This window comes from Sinocyclocheilus rhinocerous, unplaced genomic scaffold (genome assembly GCF_001515625.1).
Source record: "Sinocyclocheilus rhinocerous isolate Xijiao unplaced genomic scaffold, SAMN03320098_v1.1 scaffold323, whole genome shotgun sequence".
Lineage (NCBI taxonomy): Eukaryota > Metazoa > Chordata > Actinopteri > Cypriniformes > Cyprinidae > Sinocyclocheilus > Sinocyclocheilus rhinocerous.
This window is the reverse complement of record NW_015643640.1, coordinates 1077318-1097483: the sequence shown is the minus strand read 5'-3', so window position 1 is coordinate 1097483 and position 20166 is coordinate 1077318. Positions and strand designations below refer to the sequence as shown.

General features: G+C 34.5%; 2 protein-coding genes across 4 annotated transcripts in view; both read right to left on the bottom strand.

The window, feature by feature from the left end:
• The window catches only part of LOC107757619 (transmembrane protein 131-like), a 60740-nt gene extending 44014 nt beyond the window's left edge, over positions 1–16726 (bottom strand). For all 3 annotated transcript variants that reach the window (XM_016575151.1, XM_016575152.1, XM_016575153.1), the window contains exons 1-3: positions 16462–16726; positions 15784–15854; positions 11037–11077 (exon numbers count right to left, since the gene is read on the bottom strand). In XM_016575151.1, the coding sequence (XP_016430637.1) occupies positions 11037–11077; positions 15784–15854; positions 16462–16570 (221 nt within the window). In that variant the 5' untranslated portion in view covers positions 16571–16726. The remainder of the gene's footprint in view (positions 1–11036; positions 11078–15783; positions 15855–16461) is intronic.
• A 1524-nt stretch (positions 16727–18250) lies between these two features.
• Positions 18251–20166, bottom strand: part of LOC107757587 (meiotic nuclear division protein 1 homolog) — a 15274-nt gene continuing 13358 nt past the window's right edge. Inside the window, exon 8 of the mRNA XM_016575104.1 lies at positions 18251–18865. Coding sequence (XP_016430590.1) covers positions 18759–18865 — 107 coding nt within the window. The 3' untranslated portion in view covers positions 18251–18758. The remainder of the gene's footprint in view (positions 18866–20166) is intronic.

The following is a 20166-nucleotide window of genomic DNA, read 5'->3' as shown; positions in this document are numbered from 1 at the left end:
GATTTTTCTTTTATGCCAAAAATCATTAGGATATTAAGTAAAGATCATGTTCCATGAAGATATTTTGTAAATTTCCTACCGTAAATATATCAAAACTTAATTTTTGATTAGTAATATGCATTGCTAAGAACTTCATTTGGACAACTTTAAAGGCGATTTTTTTAAATTATTTTTTTTGCACCCTCAGATTCCAGATTTTCAAATAGTTGTATCTCAGCTAAATATTGTCCTATCCTAACAAACCACACATCAACGGAAAGCTTATTTATTCAGCTTTCAGATGATGTATAAATCTCAATTTCAAAAAATGGACCCTTATGACTGGTTTTGTGGTCCAGGGTCACATATGGCAGCCGGCGGATGGTGAGAACAGCTATAGAACCCATCAGAACATGTTGACTTGATCAAAAAATGACAACAAAACCACACTTAAAGGGACAGTTCACCCAAAAATGAAAATGTGCTGTTAATGTACTCATCCTTAAGCCATCCAAGATGTAGGTGACTTTTTTCTTCTTCAGTAGAACAGCAAAGAAGATCTTTAGCTGAAACTGTGCTCCTTGGTGATTCATAAAATGTAAGTCAGCAGCTGCACGTCTTCGAGAATTAAAAATAATCATATCAAGGAACACTAAATTAATAGCCGTGGCTCCTGATGATATATTGAGGTCTTATGAAGCGAAACGATCAGTCTGTGCAAGAAACTGATAATTATTTATTACATTATTACCTGTGATCCAGAGCCTCAGGCAAAAGGTTCACTTTGTGAATGAATCATTTGTTTGAACCGGTTCTTTTTAGAGAACTAGCTGAATCAGTTCATCACATCAGACTGAAGCATCTGAATCAGTTTGTGTCTCGAGCAGCACAGATCTACAAGTTACTCAATCAAAACTCACTTTCAGACGACTGGAAATGAGCCGAAATAGCGGTGATTCTCTGATGAATTAACTGATTCAGCTCCAGCTCCTGCAAACAAACACTGAACTGAGCAAACAGTTCAACTCGGACTGAAGACCGATGAGCCGAGCACTTGAACGAAGGGCTAAATGAACGTTTTTATGGTTTCTCATTGTTTATGTAAAAAGGTGAGCTGATGAAGACTAGTTCATTCACTTTATATGCTTCAGACATGTTGAACATCCACGTTTCACATCATTATTGGGTGATTTAATAACATAATTGCTTATATGTGACGTCATTGCATGATTACGTTAAAGGAACAGTTGAATTGAACCAGTTCATTGAATCAAACTGTCTGAAAGAACCAGTTCACAGATTTCCCCGTTTGCCTGAGGCTCTGGATCACAGGTAATAATGTTGTAAACAATGTTTTTGTTTCTTGCACAGACCGATCGTTTCGCTTCATAAGATCTCAATATATCATCAGGAGCCACGGCTATTAATTTTGTGTTCCTTGATACGCTTTTTTTTATTCTCAAAGGATGTGCAGTGCCCACAGTTTCAGCTAAAAATCTTCTTTACTGTTCTAAGTTACTGTTAGTAACTTATATGGCCGCTGACTCGTGAGATAATGCGCTCAATATAGCGCTGGTTGGTTTCTATTCTCAATTATAACTGCCACCATTTAGATTTAAACAAACTTGTATCTGATGACCCGAGCTGATGCAAAAAGTTAATTGTGAAATGTTTGCGCTTTGTAGAGTAAAGTACCGGCAGTTCAAGCATTTCCACAATCTCTAATTTGTATAAAAAGACTTTGATTCTCGAACTCATTCTTGTTAAGTAATCGTCACCGGAAAAACTTTTACCCTGCAAGCGCCAATCCAGAAGCCAGAAACACGGAAGTGTGAAAAAGGCTAATCATATGCCTTTAGTTCAGTGTAAATCAAATGCACTGTGCTGTTGGTCATGCCACTCTGTTATGGTCGGGAACCAAGAACCGGTTATTATAATCAGTTCCAAATTATTTATTAACTAACTGTTCTTGCACAATAAGAAAGAGAAACAGTGCAACCAATGATGTATGAATCCTGAACTTAATCTTTGTAGTCAATCAAACACATACAGTTCATAACTTATGCAGTATTTGAGCTTTCAGGACTTCAGTCTCTCTAGTTGCTTATATGACAACATGTTGTTAGATACACTAAACAATAGCGACTGCTAAATTTCTTTAAAAATGTTTTTGAAAGAAGTCTCTTCTGCTCACAATGAGTCAAAAATACTGTAAAATTGTGAAAAATTATTACAGTTGAAAACAGCTGTTTTCTATGTGAATATCTTTTAAAATATAATTTATTTCTGTGATCAAAGCTGAATTTTCAGAATCATTACTTCAGTGTCACATGATCTTTCAGAAATCTGATTTATTTTCAATGTTGAAAACAGTGGCGCTGATGAATATTTTTGTGGAAACTGTGATACATTTATTTGAAACTGAAATCTTTTGTAACATTATTTTACTGTGCCCAAACGTTTGAATAGTGCATGTCAGAATTATTTCAACATTTACTGTAAATGTATGAAATGTTACCACATTTTTTTAGTACTGTTATTCAATTTACAGTAAAAAAAATAATAAAAAAAAATCAAGCTTTTCTTTACAGCTAATAATAGACACTTCTCACACACAACACATCACTTTGCTGGCAGTAGCATCACTTCCCATCACTAAAAGAAAAAAATGATGACGTTTGAAATCGGATGTAGCGCTCATTTCCTGTGTGTGCTGAAACAGGAAGTTGTAGGTGATTTGAATAATGCAGGGGTTAGGAGTGTAGAAATGACACTTTGTAGCTGAGTTCAGCTTTGAGTTTCAATGTTTCAAAGCCATTTGTACTGTAGATCAGTGTGAATATTATGGTCTGCTTGAGAGTCTAGTGATGAGCAGGGGGAGGAGCCAACCCCCCCCCCAAAAAAAAAATGAGCAGGATCTTAATTCATTATCCGTCTTAATGAAAATCACATTTGAAAAACTTTCCATGATGCTTTTAAAAAATGAAATCAAACAACATGCCTTCCCAGAACATTGGAAAAACATGCCATTTATGTTTTGAACAAACAAGACCAAACGCAGAGAATGTTTGTCTAATTTTTTTCCTTTTTTTTTTGGATTTTTTTTTTTTTTTTATCATTTAAAGGGATAGTTCACTCAAAAATGAAAATTCTGTCATCATTTATTCACCTTCAAGTCATTCCAAACATGTGAGTTTGTCTCATCTGTTGAGCACAGAAGAAGATATTTTGAAGGATGTTTGTAACCAAACTGCTGCTGGTCCCCATTGACTTTGTTCATGCTCAAAATATCTTCTGTGTTCAGCTGAAGAAAGAAAGTCATACAGGTTTGGAACAACATGAATGATGACAGAATTTTCATTTTTGGGTGAACTATCCCTTTACGCTGTTCTATCAGCAGTGTGTTTTCTAGCCATCCTTCTTGTTTTGGATGTTCTGCAAGTCAAATGTTTGCTCAAATGGATTCTTGACTTTTCTCTTGATGCTTCGGCAGCGTCTTTTTGCTTATTCATTGTCCCATGAAGAGCAGACGTGAGCGCCTGCTGGTATTTTTATACAGATTATTGGTCAAGGTGCGTCTGTAAATGGAATATTCTGGGCTAGATGCACCTTAAGCTCTACTGACAGCATGTGAAAACCATTTCAGCAGTTTGTGAAAACAAAAGAAAAAGATAAAAAAAGAAAAGAATATGCTGCTTTGTATATTAATCAGATATTAGTACTTAAAACATGGGAAAAATGTATTAAAAATACATCCAAAAGTTAAATGGATAATTTTGACCCATACAATGTATTTTTGGCTATTGCTACAAATATACCCCAGCGACTTAACACTGCTTTTGTGCTCCATGGTCACATATTAGTAATTAAAACATAGGAAGCATGTATTAAAAATACATCCAAAAGTTATGTCCAGATTAAGATCCAAGGCAAAAAAAATATATATAAAATTTTTAATAAATTATTATTTTTTTATTATACAATAATAATAATAATTATTATTATTATAATGGTTGTTGTTGTTAATATAACCCATATTTGTTTAAAATATATTTGTATTAAGTTACATATTTGTCCCATCTCTCCATAAAAATATCTTCAAAATAAATCTTGACTTTGTTTTTAAGCATTCTTATGTTTGTTGGTTTAGCACCTTAAGCTCTACTGACAGCATGTGAAATCCATTTCAGCAGTTTGTGAAAACAAAAGAAAAAGAGAAAAAAAGAAAATAATCTGCTGCTTTGTATATTAATCAGATATATGACCCTGGACCACAAAACCAGTCATAAGGGTCTTTTCATCCTTAAACTTATTTTAATTTTGTCGTCAGTTTTGATGGACTCCAATTTTATCGGTTGTCAGAGTCAACACTCAACACTTTCGAGCGAAGCAATAAATTAACAAAAATTAAGCTAATATTAAAAAAAAATGTAAAATTAAGATAATAAGAACACTATGGAAGCCCGTTTCCGCCACTGAATAAAAAATAAATGCAACTTTTTATCTACAATTCTGACTTTTTTATCTTCATAATTGTGTGATACAAACTCGCAACTGCGGAAAAAAAGTAAAAATTGCGAGATAAAAAGTCCAAACAATTACCTTGTTTTATTTTTTATTCAGTGGCAGAAATAACAGATGGCAAATTCCAAAAGCCACCAGATTAAGATCCAAGGCAAAAAAAATCTATATATACATATACATTTATCAATATTTCTTTATATAGGCCTATTATTTAGTTAAGATTACATTAGGCCTATATATACATACAATTTTAAATAAATTATAATTTTTTTATTATACAATAATAATAATAATAATTATTATTATTATTATGGTTGTTGTTGTTACTATAACCCATATTTGTTTAAAATATATTTGTATTAAGTTTAATTTTTGTCCCATCTCTCCATAAAAATGTCTTCTAGGCTTTGTTTTTAAGCATTCTTCTTGTTTGAAGACACAAGCAAAACCATTCATCATTAAATTTATATTATATTCATCATTAAACGTCAACACTTTTGAGCGAAGCAATACATTTTAACCAAAATTCAGCAAAGATAATAAGAACACTATGGAAGTCCATTTCCGCCACTGAATAAACTGAAAAATAAATTCAACTTTTTATCTACAATTCTGACTTTATCCTCACAATTGTGTGATACAATCTCGCAACTGCGGGAAAAAAAGTCAGAATTGCGAGATAAAAGATTTATTTTTTTATTCAGTGGCAGAAATAACAGATGGCAAATTCCAAAAGCCGATATTAACAAAAAGTGCATTATCATCTGATTTAGATTTTGTGACAGGTGACCACGGTGGGTCACATGACTGAAGCAATAAACACACAAGCAATAAATGTGCTGCCACTAATTGGTGCCAAAACAAACACAGAAACACAACCCTCCTTCTATAACTTAACCAAGAAAAAAGAAAAACGGCTAACTTGTTTTAGCGTTTCTTTTTGTTGTTCTTTTGTCCAGTGAAATATCCATACACAATAACACAACAAGCGGCTTGTGCAAGATCGAGAAGAAGAGAGCTAAATTGATTATTTTTAAAAAAGGTGTAGGATTGAACAATTTTCACTGTAATTGCTAGTAAATTTCACTAATAAATTCAAAGAAATGGCAAGTAATGCATTGAATCTGTGTTGCCAAGTCCACGGTTTTCCCGCAGAATTGGGCTACTTTTATTCTGTTAGTCTGCGGGTTGAAGCGAACCACATTTGATAGCCAATTTCAACCAGAGCGCGATTAGGATAATTTTGGCCGTGATTGGGATAGTTTTGAATAGCAATTGGGCTGGTTTTGTTACGCAGACCTGGCAACCCTGCACCGAATTATTCTTAACATTTTGAAGCAGAAACACTGAAATAGTGTTATCTTGTAAACAGTACTTCAATAATCTTTGCTGTACTTACTGATTGATTTAGATTTTGTGACAGGTGACCACGGTGGGTCACATGACTGAAGCAATAAACACACAAGCAATAAATGTGCTGCCACTAATTGGTGCCAAAACAAACACAGAAACACAACCCTCCTTCTATGACTTAACCAAGAAAGAAAAAAAAACCCAAGGATTTAACAATTTTCACTGTAATTGCTAGTAAATTTCACTAATAAATTCAAAGAAATGGCAAGTAATGCACTGAATCTGTGTTGCCAAGTCCACGGTTTTCCCGCATGATTGGGCTACTTTTATTCTGTTAGTGGTTGAAGCGAACCACATTTGATAGCCAATTTCAACCAGAAAGCGATTAGGATAGTTTGGCCGTGATTGGGATAGTTTTGAATAGCAATTGGGCTGGTTTTGTTACGCAGACCTGGCAACCCTGCACCGAATTATTCTTAACATTTTGAAGCAGAAACACTGAAATAGTGTTATCTTGTAAACAGTACTTCAATAATCTTTGCTGTACTTACAACTTTATGAAATCTTTTTTTTGCAGTGCACTCGGTGCTTGGTATGTTGGAAAACTTACAACGAAAATAAATGAGGCGGCGACAGATCTTTTCCTCCGTATTGTGTTGTGCATCCAAATAAATTTTTATTTCATGCCGACTTTAAATGCAGAAAAGTTAGGCTTATAATTTTTCGCTAACATTAGTTCTTTGGACAGAGGTTAGGCACAAATGTGGCTTTTGATTTTTTTTCCCTTTCTTTAAATGCATATCACTAATTGTCTCACTCTTTTTTTCTTTCTTTACAGATTCATTGATTTCATTGATTTATTTGGTAATGCCTGAGGGTTCTCGTGAAACTCTTTCCCTACATTAACACTATGAAGAGCAGTCACTGCAGTACTGTGGGCTGTGGCATTACTTGCCCCAAACATGAAAGATTTATGCAATAATAAAAACAAAAAACAAGCATTCTCACATGAGCTGGACTTTACTTGTGTGATAAACACGGTGAAACCTCCTGAAAGCACTGCATGAAGTGCTAAAATGTTGTAAGATTTGAAATAGTGGACAAACAGCATAAACGCAATCAAGAAGGATCTACAATTAGGCAAGAGTACTTCATTCATTACACTAGAATGTCTACTTCACTGTGAAAGTACACTTACAGTACTATAAATCTTGATGTGGATCGGTTCACCAAAAACAATGTTCTAATGATTTGTAAATAAAAACCATCTAAATGTTTAGATGACTTGCAAAAAACTGCCTACATTTTTGTATTAATCTGTAAATCTGTAATGCACTCCATTACTAGCAGCGTGAGATTTCCACATTTCACAAATCATTTGACTGTTGTTTGAATCGTTTTTGTGCAGAAACAGCCTTTTAACAAAATATGTTTTATGCATACTAAATGGCTTATTTATCTGATGCAAAAGAACAGACTTCAAAAAATAGTTTTTTTTTTAAAAACGTACAACTGACAGGTTCTGGAAATTCAAAGTAGTAAAATTAAGCTGTGTTCAAAATTCTATTAAAATCATGAAATATATTACATTGATACACATTTATTATCTGAATAATAAATGAAATGTCAAATACTAATACAAATACTAAATCCAAATTTTTTTTTTTGTAAAAAATGCTGGATAATGTCATCCAAATTTAATGTAACTCAGATTTGTACGTAGTCCAGACATTTAGATGACCAATAATAATAATAAAAACAACACTCAAACACTCACATACATAGCTTGCATGAATCAGTTTTTTAATACAACAAAGTTTGTCTTATTTCCTTCTCTTTGTTTTGACAATGACGACAGATTCAGGTGTTCTGACACGTGTTCAGATAAGATAAGTTAAAAAAATAATAATTTTGTACACAGCTCTAGCAACAGGATGACACTTTTTCTGCCAAAAACAAAACCTCTGAAGACCTCTGAAAATATGTTGCAAATCCAATGCTTTATAACCATATAGTCAAGTACTTGGTATGAAGTATTTATGAAGTATCAACCTGCCAACAGACGCACAAACACAAGGCCAAAGTTCAGAGAGCAAACTCTGAACCCCAGCAGTAATACTTATTGCATTACACACATTTCCAATATTGGACCACAAACATGCATAAATATGGTTCATTGCAGGTGTTCATTTCTATGCAAGCAATCCATGTCCTGCTACTGGTGCAGTGTGTGCGTAATAACTTGCATGCTGGATGCACCCTAGTTTTCTGTCCCATCTATGCACATTCTGTTGCTTAACACTGCATTGATACTATAATAATGCCTCAATGCCTGCTGACGTTAAAACCCCATGAGCCAATTTCCAGAGTTATGCATTACAAGATAGCCTCCACACGACCTCTGCATTTAGAGTGCACATATTTTATGTTTTTTTACAGATCAGTGTCAAAGATTTAGAAACTGAGTTTTAAAGTCTACAGTACTTTTTTTTTTCTTCTAATTCACAAGCATGATTTCGGCTTTCATTTCTCTATTCGGGAGCCCGAAACAACCCACAATGGCGCTGTTGTGCTCTCCCGCAAAAGACTGCTTCAGTGCTTCCATGAATTCAACCAAAAGCGTGCCGCATGCATGTGTAGAAAGAGCATTCTGTTGCTCTCCAGGAACTGCACAAAACAGGAAATTAAATATTATTTACAAAGTTTGACACATCCCCTATTCAGTATGTTTATTAAATATCTTGTCTAATGCTGATAAAGCTAAAAAGTGTGTAGTATCCGCAGTTCTGTTTAACACATTTACAACCGTTTAACTATTTCAATACTCATAATTCCATACATTTTCCCTATACCTGAAAAGAGAGTTGATAAGGACGATCCAAGCCCACGTAAATAATATTATATTATATAGCTACATGAGTAGTATGACTGTGTCTATTGTACGACAGGTTGCTTGAGAGATTTTATCCAAATTTGGTCACTTCTGCTCATTCAAAAACTCACTTTGGACCAATCAGAGTGAAGCTGTCATCTCTGCTTCCTTGTTTTGAAGCCCACGGTCACCCACAGCTTTATTTAAAAGTGCAATGTTTCCGTATAAAATTTATTTAAATAAAATAACAATGCATGATTGAGTCTGACACCAAACAATAAAAATAAAAAAACACACACAACATTAATTTCCTGCATTGAATGTTTTTTTAATAGACATTCAACAAAGGCGTATTTAACATCCATGTAACTGCACTTAGCAGTTGATACAGGAAGTGAGTCTTGTTGATGCTGCTGTGTTAAAAGCAGTCATTGTGCTTGGTGATAGTCTCTGATTAGGACTTAACCACAGAGAATGCCGTTACCCCGAGTCATGTCAAACCAATGAAAAGACAATGTGAACTATGAAACATCTGCTACAGGCAGATAGCAGAATGAGATCTACAGAATTGGTGATGGGTAGCATGAGAGGATGTGGCAAAGAGACATTGAAGAGGGGAAAATATTGAGAAAGTTCCAATGTGAACAAAATTTGCATGCACTGCCACGGATGCTTTTTTGAATATGATCAAATACACAAATATTCCACAGTTTATGGTGGCAATAACTCTCTCAAAACTGGCTTGGCTCATAGTCCACATATTTTTCATGCATTTACCAATTAATGAAGTCAACACATTCTTCTCCTGCTATTTTAGTGACAGTCAGTTGCCAAGTACGTGAAAAAATAAAACGCAAATCTCAACACTAGCCGTATTTGCATCCACTTTTATGCAAATGGGATATTGCATAAAAAATGTTGGATGGAAACATCAAGGTGTAAATGCAATTTCTAAAATGCATTATGAGGAAAAAAAAACTATACACTTGTGCATTAACTACAATGGACACATTTTCCAAGTACATTCCAAGATGACCTGTCTGACATGCTATTGCTTATTATGAAGCATTGAACTTAGTATGAAGTATTTTTAAGGGTGGTGGATAATATTAGTTGTATACCCTGACAAAGGACTTTAAACTCATTAAAACGCATTGGTATTTTAACATTCAATAAAAGTTCCCTTCACCACAAATGCTGCTGCTCCCAGACATGAGGTACAAGTCTTTAAAATAGCAAGCTACTTTAAAAAAATTCAGAAGTTTCATATGGTCAATAAAGAGGGAAATATAGAGCTTATCAGCATATCGGTTAAAGATAATTATGTTTTCTGATGTATGTAGTGTCTCCTAGAGGAGGCATGTACAAAAAAAGAAAAAAAGAAAGAGGACCTATTACAGAGCCCTGAGGCACTCCATACTTCACTTGTGTTAGATTTGATAGTTCCTCACTTACACAGTGGTGGCAGTCAGATAAATATCTTTTAGATTTTTGCCATATGTTTTGCCAATCGTTAACGTAAACATAGTCGGGTCTTTAGAGACCCACAAAATCTAACACGGTTGGATCTCTGAACTTTTCCCAGTCACTACAACTTTCTGTATCAACATCTGTAAAATTCACAATGTAGTAGACACATGGGATAAAACGCTACTTCATTTGCAAATTCTTGTTGAAAAAAAATTATTTTCAGTTTGCATAATTGCATAGAAAGTTTTACCTTTGTGTTTACGCCAAGCCACAGCAATAATAGACAAGACAAAACGTATAAAACTTGCAACTGAAATCCCTTGTACTTCAGTAATGTGTGGCAACTTCTTTTTCTCATATCTCATGTTGCATGCTGCTCTTTTTCTTCTGAAATATACCTGCAACCAGAACTCACTGCCATTTTGTTTATAAGCTGCTCTTATTGATATCTTGCCACTGAAATGTAGTTAATAAAACAATGTGTGTTGATCTTAGGTCATGCCAGTCACATGAATGCAAATGTAGAGTAAACAGAAAGCTGGTGTCCTCAGGAGGTTTAGTTTTCCATGCACTGTTGAAACAAACCAGCCCTCCCTTCAGATGTTTAGGGGATGTACACAATAGATCACCAGAAACTTATATGTGATACTAAAAAGGTAAAACTTTTGTGTTTCATGATTTGAACATGATAATTTAGTAAACTATGTTACATACAACTAATTGTGGGTTTACAACAACATATTTTCACCAACCACACCTGAATAAATGGCACTAAATAAGTGTGTCAAATATTCCAGGAAAGTCTGAAAGGGATTGTGGTTTAAAGAGAAGCTCTCACCTCTCCTCTCGAGGAACATTCTCACTGTGCTGCTCCTCTGCCTGGAAGAAAAAATTTAAAAGATTCAGTAGGTAATAGCATTATTACATTAAGTACAGTTATGGAGTTTAGAATAAAAAAAAATTTAGAATTACATACACTACCGTTCAAACGTTTTTTTATATAATTTTATCTAGCAAAGACACATCACGCTTCTCAAACGTGATTTACAAAAGCTTTCCATTTCAAATAAATGATGTTCTTTTCAACTTGCCAGTCATCAAAAATTCACAGAATCATGGTTTTCCAAAATAAAGTGAATAAATAAATAAATATTTAGCATTGTTTCAACATTGATAATAATCAGAAATGTTTCTCGAGCAGCAAATCAGCATATTAGAATGATTTCTGAAGATCATGTGACACTGAAGACTGGAGTAATGATGCTGAAAATACAGCTTTGATCACAGAAATAAATTACAGTTTAACAGATATTCACATAGAAAACAGCTATTTTAAATTGTAATAATATTTCAGAATTTTAATGTATTTACTGTATTTTTGATCAAATAAATGCCGCCTTGGTGAGCAGAAGAGACTTCTTTAAAAAGCTTTAAAAAGAAATCGCACTGACGCGATTTTTTTTTTTAAAGTAAACATAATACAGTATTTGAAAAATAATGTGTTTCTTGAACATTAAAGCATGTCAACATATTCTGTTACACCAAATACACAAAATAATGATCTTTAAAAAAGCATCATATGACCCCTTTAATAAATTTAAGTAAGAATGCATTACATTCCTTCATTTAGCACTGTACTGCAAGTGTCGCCTAAAAAACTAAACTGTAAACAGAAACCTGTAAATTGTAGAGTCCAAACAGATCTGACCTGACCTTGTTTTTAATGCAACAGTAGTGAAAGGAAACACTGTGCCGTACACATAACCATGCTATTCCATAAACTACCTGTAGCACATTATAAGCAATTTACCAAAATAGCCATCTTACTGAGAGCCTTGAAACCATGATTACCTGACGAGCGTCTCTGCGCTGTTAAAACAGGTTTTAATTAGGAACTAACTATAGCCTACCAGGCATGCAATGGATGTATGTAGAGGCCACTTGGTTGCCTGGTGTCAGATGACTGTTATGAACACATTTTACAATGGTTGGATGAATATGCAGATCTACTGACAAGAGGTTTCAATTAGAGTCTTCCTCAAACCAGAAAACACGCTGTGAACCTGCAGATTTTCAGTGTAGTACTTACAAGCGCTTTTCAGAATTTCAGAGTGCGGCACCCATCCGTCATCGGCTGAGGGAGGTTCTCTTTAAACGGAATGCTGCAGGTCTATTCAATCACTCCTGACATCTATACTGACTACAAATGAATCAAAGTCTATTCATGGGGCTGCGTTTAGGCGGGTGTTTTTTAATAGAAAGCCGTTTGTGCATTTGACCTCAAATTTTATAACTCATTTTTTATTTCACTTATTTTTTTCATGAATGAGCAATCCATATCCATCTCATTTAAAGGGACAGTTCACCCAAAAATAAAAACATGCCGTTAATTTTCTCACCTTCAGGCCAAAATTTTTTCTTTAGTTGAACAGTAAAGAAGATCTTTAGCTGAAACCGTGGGCCTTGGCCTCAGGCAAATGGGGAAATCTGATTACTTTCTGTGAACTGGTTCTTTTGGACAGTTCATTTCAATTAACTAGTTCAATTAACTTAATTGAGTAACTTGTAGATCTGTGCTGCTCGAGCCGCAAACTGTTTCAGATGCTTCAGTCCGATGTGATGAAGTGGTTCATCTAGTTCACTAAAAAGAACCGGTTCAAAAGAATGATTCGTTCGTGAACCGGACGTCACTCCGGACCGTTTGCTGAGGCTCTGGATCACAGGTAATAATGTTGTAAATAATGTTCAGTTTCTTGCACAGACTGATCGTTTCGCTTCATAAGACCTCAATATATCATCAGGAGCCACAGCTATTAATTTTCTGTTCCCTGATATGCTTTTTTTTTTATTCTCAAAGACGTGCAGCTGCAGACATACATTTAATTAATCACCAAGAACCACAGTTTCAGCTAAAGATCTTCTTTACTGTTCTACTGAAGAAAGCAGTACTGGGGTAATCAAAAATAAAATGCAATTCATCTGTGCTCTTGTGTTTATTTACTTTCATTTTTAGTTTAGTGAACTGAATTTCTGCTTTTAAAAGCATTATTTTTGTTACAATTTTAAATTGTAATGTTACAATGTTAGAATGTAATGTGAACCCCTTTTTTGCACATAATGGATAGCATAGGCTACATACGCGAATAGGTTTGCCAAGGTATAACTAAATCTAAATACAACTTCTTTGAAAACTAAAATAAAGCACATATACTCAAACAAAAACAGCCCAACGATATTTTAGAACAAGATTATTATTTTATTTATATTATTTTATTAACATTCAGCTGATACAGAGCCTAGGGTAAATAAATAAGCCCTATAATTAAACTTTAGAATGATTCAGTCACACTGTAAAGAAATGTATGACTTCACTGTACTGTAACTTTGCAGTAATGTAATGAACCACAGCAGTGCATTTAACAGCAAGGTCACTGAAATATTCCCCTGATGCTGACTAGAAGAAAAAACCCTACTCAGATCTGATGGTGTGTTTTTAAAGGAGTAATAGTCAGTTCCCATACTGTATTTCATCTTTTTGTTTTTTTTTTCAGTTTCAGTCTGACATTTCCATGTGGCATAAATCAAGCTTACTACATATAAATACTTAGCTTCCTGCCCCAAACTTTAATCAGTCTCGTGAACCTGATCGTAACCAACAAATACATCCACTACCACAAAAAAGCACACCTTTCTAACTGTGCCAGGTGTTGGGTTCAAAAGCCAATTGTTCATTCAATTAATATTTAATCATACTAACCTATACATCACCTTGTCTGCATAGCAACCCTTGTGTAAATGTTATGATGTCAAGTGTTCTTCTATGAATGTTATTTCATTATTCGGTGATTAATTATTATATTATCATAACTCTGAGGACTGGAAGCATCTTCTAGTAAAGACTGAGTCCTTGCGTGTGAGATCATACTTGGCAATAAAGCTCTTATATTCTAATGTGTTTTTGCACTGATGTTCAATCCCAGGCCACTGGCTATTATAGCATCACCACAGCAAACATATAACCACAATCTGAAGAACGGGCCTCAAACCAGTGTTATTTTAGTGCCATTTAGCTATTATTAATATTTGAATTAATTTTTATAATTTCAGTTTTCATATTATAAATCAATGTAGCTTTTTTTTTTTTTATTATGTCTAATGTTATTACAGCTTTATTTAGTACATCAAGATAAACTAAATATAACTAAAACTAAAATAAGTTAAAATACGTATAAATAAATTATTATTATTGTTATTATTATTTTTTTAAAGGATTAAATGAGTCAGCAATAATTCAATTTTGGTATGATATTTTAATGTGGCATTAAACATGCTTACTATTTTAATTTTAATTTATTATTATTATTACTATTAAGTTTAAAAACAAATTTCTTTCAGTTAACTTTTATTTCAAGTAAAAAAAAATGTTTATAGTTTTAGCTTTTATTAACTATAATAAACCTGTCTCAAACTCACATATGGCTTGTAATTAGACTAATTAACACAAAACTTTAAATATAACATTCCATGAGGTCAAACAAAGGTCATGACAATGCAACAGCACAGACATCAGGTACTAACTCAACTTAAAGTGACAGTTCAACCAAAAACTAAAAGACGACGTTATCAAAATGTTGTTAGTTTTTGCTTAAAACACGAAAAAAAGATTTGCCAATGGTGCACGAAAAATAATCTTGTTTTGCCTTTAAATTAAGATTATTTTTCATACCCCACTGGCAAATTTTTTTTTTCGTGTTTTAAAGGGGTCATATGATGCTATTTTAAAGATCATTATTTTGTGTATTTGGTGTAACAGAATATGTTGACATGCTTTAATGTTCAAGAAACACATTATTTTGCGTGCACATTTGCGGCGGGATTATGCAAATATTTCCACATAGTGGGGTAGATATGTGGGGGCGTGTTAGAATGAGCCGTTTTAGGGGGGCGTGGCAGAGTCTTCACTTTGATAAAGAATATCTCTTTGGTTTTGAGACTTTAGTCTTTGCAACTTCAGGGATCTTATCTATGCACAATCAGCTTGTAACACTCCAAAGAGAAAGGAAAACTTGAAATCGCATCATATGACCCCTTTAAATTATTCTGCTTCAAGTAAATGTATCTTGATTTAAGATTGTTTACATATTTACTGAGGAAGACATTTTTGTGAGCGAAATGTGCCTTTAAGAATTCCCGCTAAACCCTTTCCAAAACTATTTTTTAAAGATGCTAAAAGGCATTTTAAAGAGAAGAACAAACCTCGAAACATATAAGGAAGTAATGACTAAAAAGTGTGAAGAGACCAGGTCCATTCATGACTCCGGAGTCCCGCCTCCACATGAAACGCATTTCACCAAGCTAAATAAACAATCGCCCTGCCCATATAAGAACTGCATAAATCAATGCATGCTAAATAATACTCAAATTAAAGCCTTGTTTTGATTTTCGCACCCTTTGCAAATGCAACAATAGCACACCACACAGCGTCTCGCGCGTAAATGCGTAAACGCAAACGTGCTCAGTGAAGTTGCGCTGCAATAAAAACGCGTCCAGTGCATGACGTCTTTGTGTTTGACCAGCTCACATACCTGCGATGGCATGAAGAAATCTGCGTCCTCAGCCTGCCAAACTTCAACCACGCCGGACATCTGAGTCAGAGCTTCAAGAGGAAAGAATGGCATGAGCATGTAGAAAACAAATCATGCGAGCAGATCAACAACAACATGCGCCAGACATCAATCCCTGTCTCTGGACAAAAACACAGGGAATCATCTCTGATCTCGGGATGCATGCGTGAACTGATATGTTTGCAGCAGCGGATGAGTTGGCGTGGATGACAAAGGCGTGAAATTGAACGGACAGGTTATTTTAGTCGCGAGCTCACAGTGTCAACAATCCAAACGCACGCATCTGGAAACACATTTAAATGTGCATAACGCTTGGCTCCCATAGACTGCACTGAATAACAGCTGTATGGAGCTTTATGAGCATTGTAGCATATTGCATTGACACAGGAAATCGAACTAAACCAATAATAACTGGCCAAAAAAAGCGTTACGTCTTCCTTCAGATTCGAATCAAAACCTAATTCCTTATGCAGACAAACCCGCATGCAATAGATCCGATTTCGGGTAGATCCAGTGATTATTGTGCCCTTTTAGCACAACGAGTGCACTTGAGTACTTGTCAAATCAGCCCTCGCCAGTTCCTCCGACATTTTCGCACGAGCGCCTGGACTGAAGAAATGAGACGAGTCTGTCGCGCACCTTGAAACTGAGCTCCTCCGTGTTGAATGTACGGCAGGAAGAGCTGTAGGAGTCGCAGAAGGACGTTAATCCATGTTTTTGTGTGTGTGAAGTCCCTTTGGCTCGCCATGCTGGCTGTGCTGAGCGCCCTGGCTTCGCTTCTTTCTCTTGCTCTCTGGCAGCGCCTCCTTCTGAAAGTGCGCCCGCTAGAGGCAGACGAGCCTTCTGCAGCGCGACAATTACCGCAGCGTCGCGTCGCGTCGCGTCTATCCTCTTTGGGACCCCGACAGCGTTAAAGACTTTTGTCCTCTGTAGAGGACTTTATATTTTAGTGAATTCTCTGAGACCGCTGTGTTAAATCTGGATGTCCTGCTCAGAGCTCTTTAAATATGACTGATATTGACAGAATTATCAAATGTAGCACTCTTAGGGAAATATGATACTATTTTGTAATTCTAATTTAAATCTGACTAATTTACAAAATAAATAAACATCTCAGAAAAATGTGATGGGGATGCAAATCGGAATATGTCTTTTTGTTACAAAACAGGGCATAATTTTCATACGTTGTTATTTCATACGTTATACATTAATCAGGCATTTTGGGGAAACAGGACAAGAAATTATAGATCAACATTCCTATGAAATATGAGATATTCTTATGAAAATGTTCCATTATTACACTTCTTTTTTCATTATGGTTTGCCCCAAGAACACATTAATATGCAAATTAGATGCAATGTATTGATGCATTATAGAATGGGAATATCAATTTATGGACATTTTACGCACATATTGCATAAAGTAAAAAAGTATATCAGATCATTGTGTTAGCTGAGAATCATCTTTGTATAAAGTTTGGTTAAAAACAGCCTGAAACCTAAAAACTGATCGGTGAATTAATAAATAATTGTTTTTGTCTATGAATGTCTTTTCACGTCTATTTACTTTTTTGAATAACTCAGTCCTGGCGTCCTCTACAAAGGACATAGAATAAAATATCTTTTTTTCAAAAATGTTTTCCCTCCATTTGTTTTTTTTTATGCTTATCCTATGTAATGACATAAATATCAACAAAATTCACAAAACTTTTTTTTTCTGGTTCTCAGGATATGAGGAGAGATAATACTCCCGCTCTGTTTAGGTAATATACCCAAATAAATCAAAATAGATAAACCCTTAAAATATCCTGTATTTTTGTCATTAAAAATCTATGAACTACAATAATCTATAATAATAATCTAAACTGTTTTCAATTTCAAAAAAGTACATGTTTTTTAAGCATTTATCACAAGAAGTGTACAGAAATATATACTTTTTTTTTTACATCGATGGTGCAGATCGACACCTGCCAAATACTCAAGACTATCTTTAAGAATCTTTATTTTTGTATTTAAATATACTCGAATATTGATTAGCAAAACTTATTTTAAATAATGAACCCTTTAATATCAAATTATATTCTGGAAAAAAAAAAAAATTATATATATATATAAAAAAAACTAAAAAAAAAACTCAGTACATGTATTTAGGCATTTCTCACAAGAAACAGAAATGCACAGAAATAAATATATATATATGGCTATATTGATTAATTAAAAAAATAATAATTACACTTATTTAGGAACTACCCATAATATTTTAAGACTGTACCTCAACATTACTGTGTTGCAGCAAACACAAGCATTATTTATTTTCAACAAGCTATTGCTAAAAAAATGAATTAAAGGTATGTTTTAATGTTTAAGTGGATTATTAGGCAGGACAAAATGCTTAACCACAACCAATTTGCTTGATAACTACATTTATTAAATCATATAACAAAGCAACTGACCATTTTTCATATTTACAAGATACACAAAGATATGTGCACAGTGAAAAATGATGACTAATGAAAAATGCAAACCAAAAATTAAAGCATCTGAAGTGACTTCAAATCCATAACACATTCCTACTTTATACAGAAACAAATGCATGCTCGTCATAGAACTTTTTTTTCCCACAAGCGATTAATTTCACGTCGTGTCTCTAACCTGTGATTAATTTCCTTGAATTGACTTGAGAGGCTCAAGGGTTAACACAACACCTTCTCCGCTTACACGCCTCTGTTTACCCTTCTATGCTGACAAATCAATCTTGAAGTTCTCCTTGGACTAGACAAGGCTAAAATTTCAAGGGTGTGGCAGACTCCTCACAATGTAAAGAAGTCCCAGCTTTGTCTCGAACACACAGAACTGATAACGAAACATAAAACAAACCGATGTAAGAGAATCACAGAAAAACAGATCAAACAATCCTAAGATCCTGCGAGTTTCTGATCAGTTCATGTAGTCAAAGTCCTCAGGTATTCCGAAAGCTTTGTCCAAGTTGCTGTTCTCAAAGCCGAACTTCTTTTTTGCCCAGGATTTGATTGCAAAAACATTATCTGGAAAAGAATTGAATGTGAAACATGACACAAAACATACATGATGCAAACTAATTATGAATACTATTCAACTTAGCCATTGTAATAGAAGCACGTTTGAGTTTTGAAGATGAATGAAAATGCTTTAGGTTTGATGGTTTCATTTTTGGGTGAACTATCCTTATCCTTTTTTTGTCGTCTTTAAATGTAATAAAAAAATAACTAAACGCTATTAATGTAAAATTATTAACCACGTTACGTCTTTTTAAAATAATGTTTTCACTCTGAAACAACTCAAATTTATTCTGCATTTATTCTGGTTTTCGATTGCATTCAGCAAAAGAAAAAAAAAGGCAGTCTAATAAGTGAGCTGACAGATTAACACCACGGTGCATGCCTCAAAGTTTTGAAAATGTCCTTATAAATATAGGTTAACTTGTTGAAAACTGGCTTGAAGGCATTGCCCTGACTACTCAAAAGGCTCATCAATCTGCTAAATCATATATTGCATTAAATCTATTTGTGCAAGGCTTTGGTTTACGGGGAAGGTACAGTAAATCATCATCTCCTCTATGAGATCACTCGGTAATATAATGAAACCTACATGAGTTAGCGCTTGCCTAGTGTCGAGTGTACTTCGTGTTTGACTCTTGGCTGAAATCTGATCTGTTAAATGTAAACAGAACATTAAACCCATTTAGCATGTCTGCTGTGTTCCCTGCACCGAAGGTTTTCATACACTGCTCATCTGAGAGCACTTTTGTAGTTACGTCTGCAGAGTGCATAAAGGAATTTCCATCCTTAAGTTAAGTGGTGTGCATGTCTGTGTCTGCTGCATTCCCAAAAAAAACATGCCTGGGAATAACCGAGGGTTTTGTGCTGCACTGCCCGAGTCAGGAGTTAGAAAAACATGCGAGTTAATTTTACTCGAGACTGGAACTTGGAACTGGGTTATGGCATCAAAGTCAACAAAACACCAAAATTTGAGAACAGCCAACTTTCAACCGTCGCGAGTAGGGCTGGGCGATATGGCCAAAAAATAAAATGATCACGATAAAACTTCAAATGTTTATTTCTTTTAAGTTTAAAGCCAGAGTTTTGCTCCTAAAGTGAAAGTCGTAGAAAGCAGACCATTAACTGTGGTTTGAAACGACTCTTTATGGTCAGAACATGACAAACACTTCACGTTTACACTTTTCCAGTCATTTTTTCCTTAACAAAATAAATATCTTAAGAAAATGGATTTCTTAGTTTCTGCATGTTCTAATGAGTGATATTGTTTCAAATCATGAATCAGGTTTGTGTTCCTGACTTTGATGACG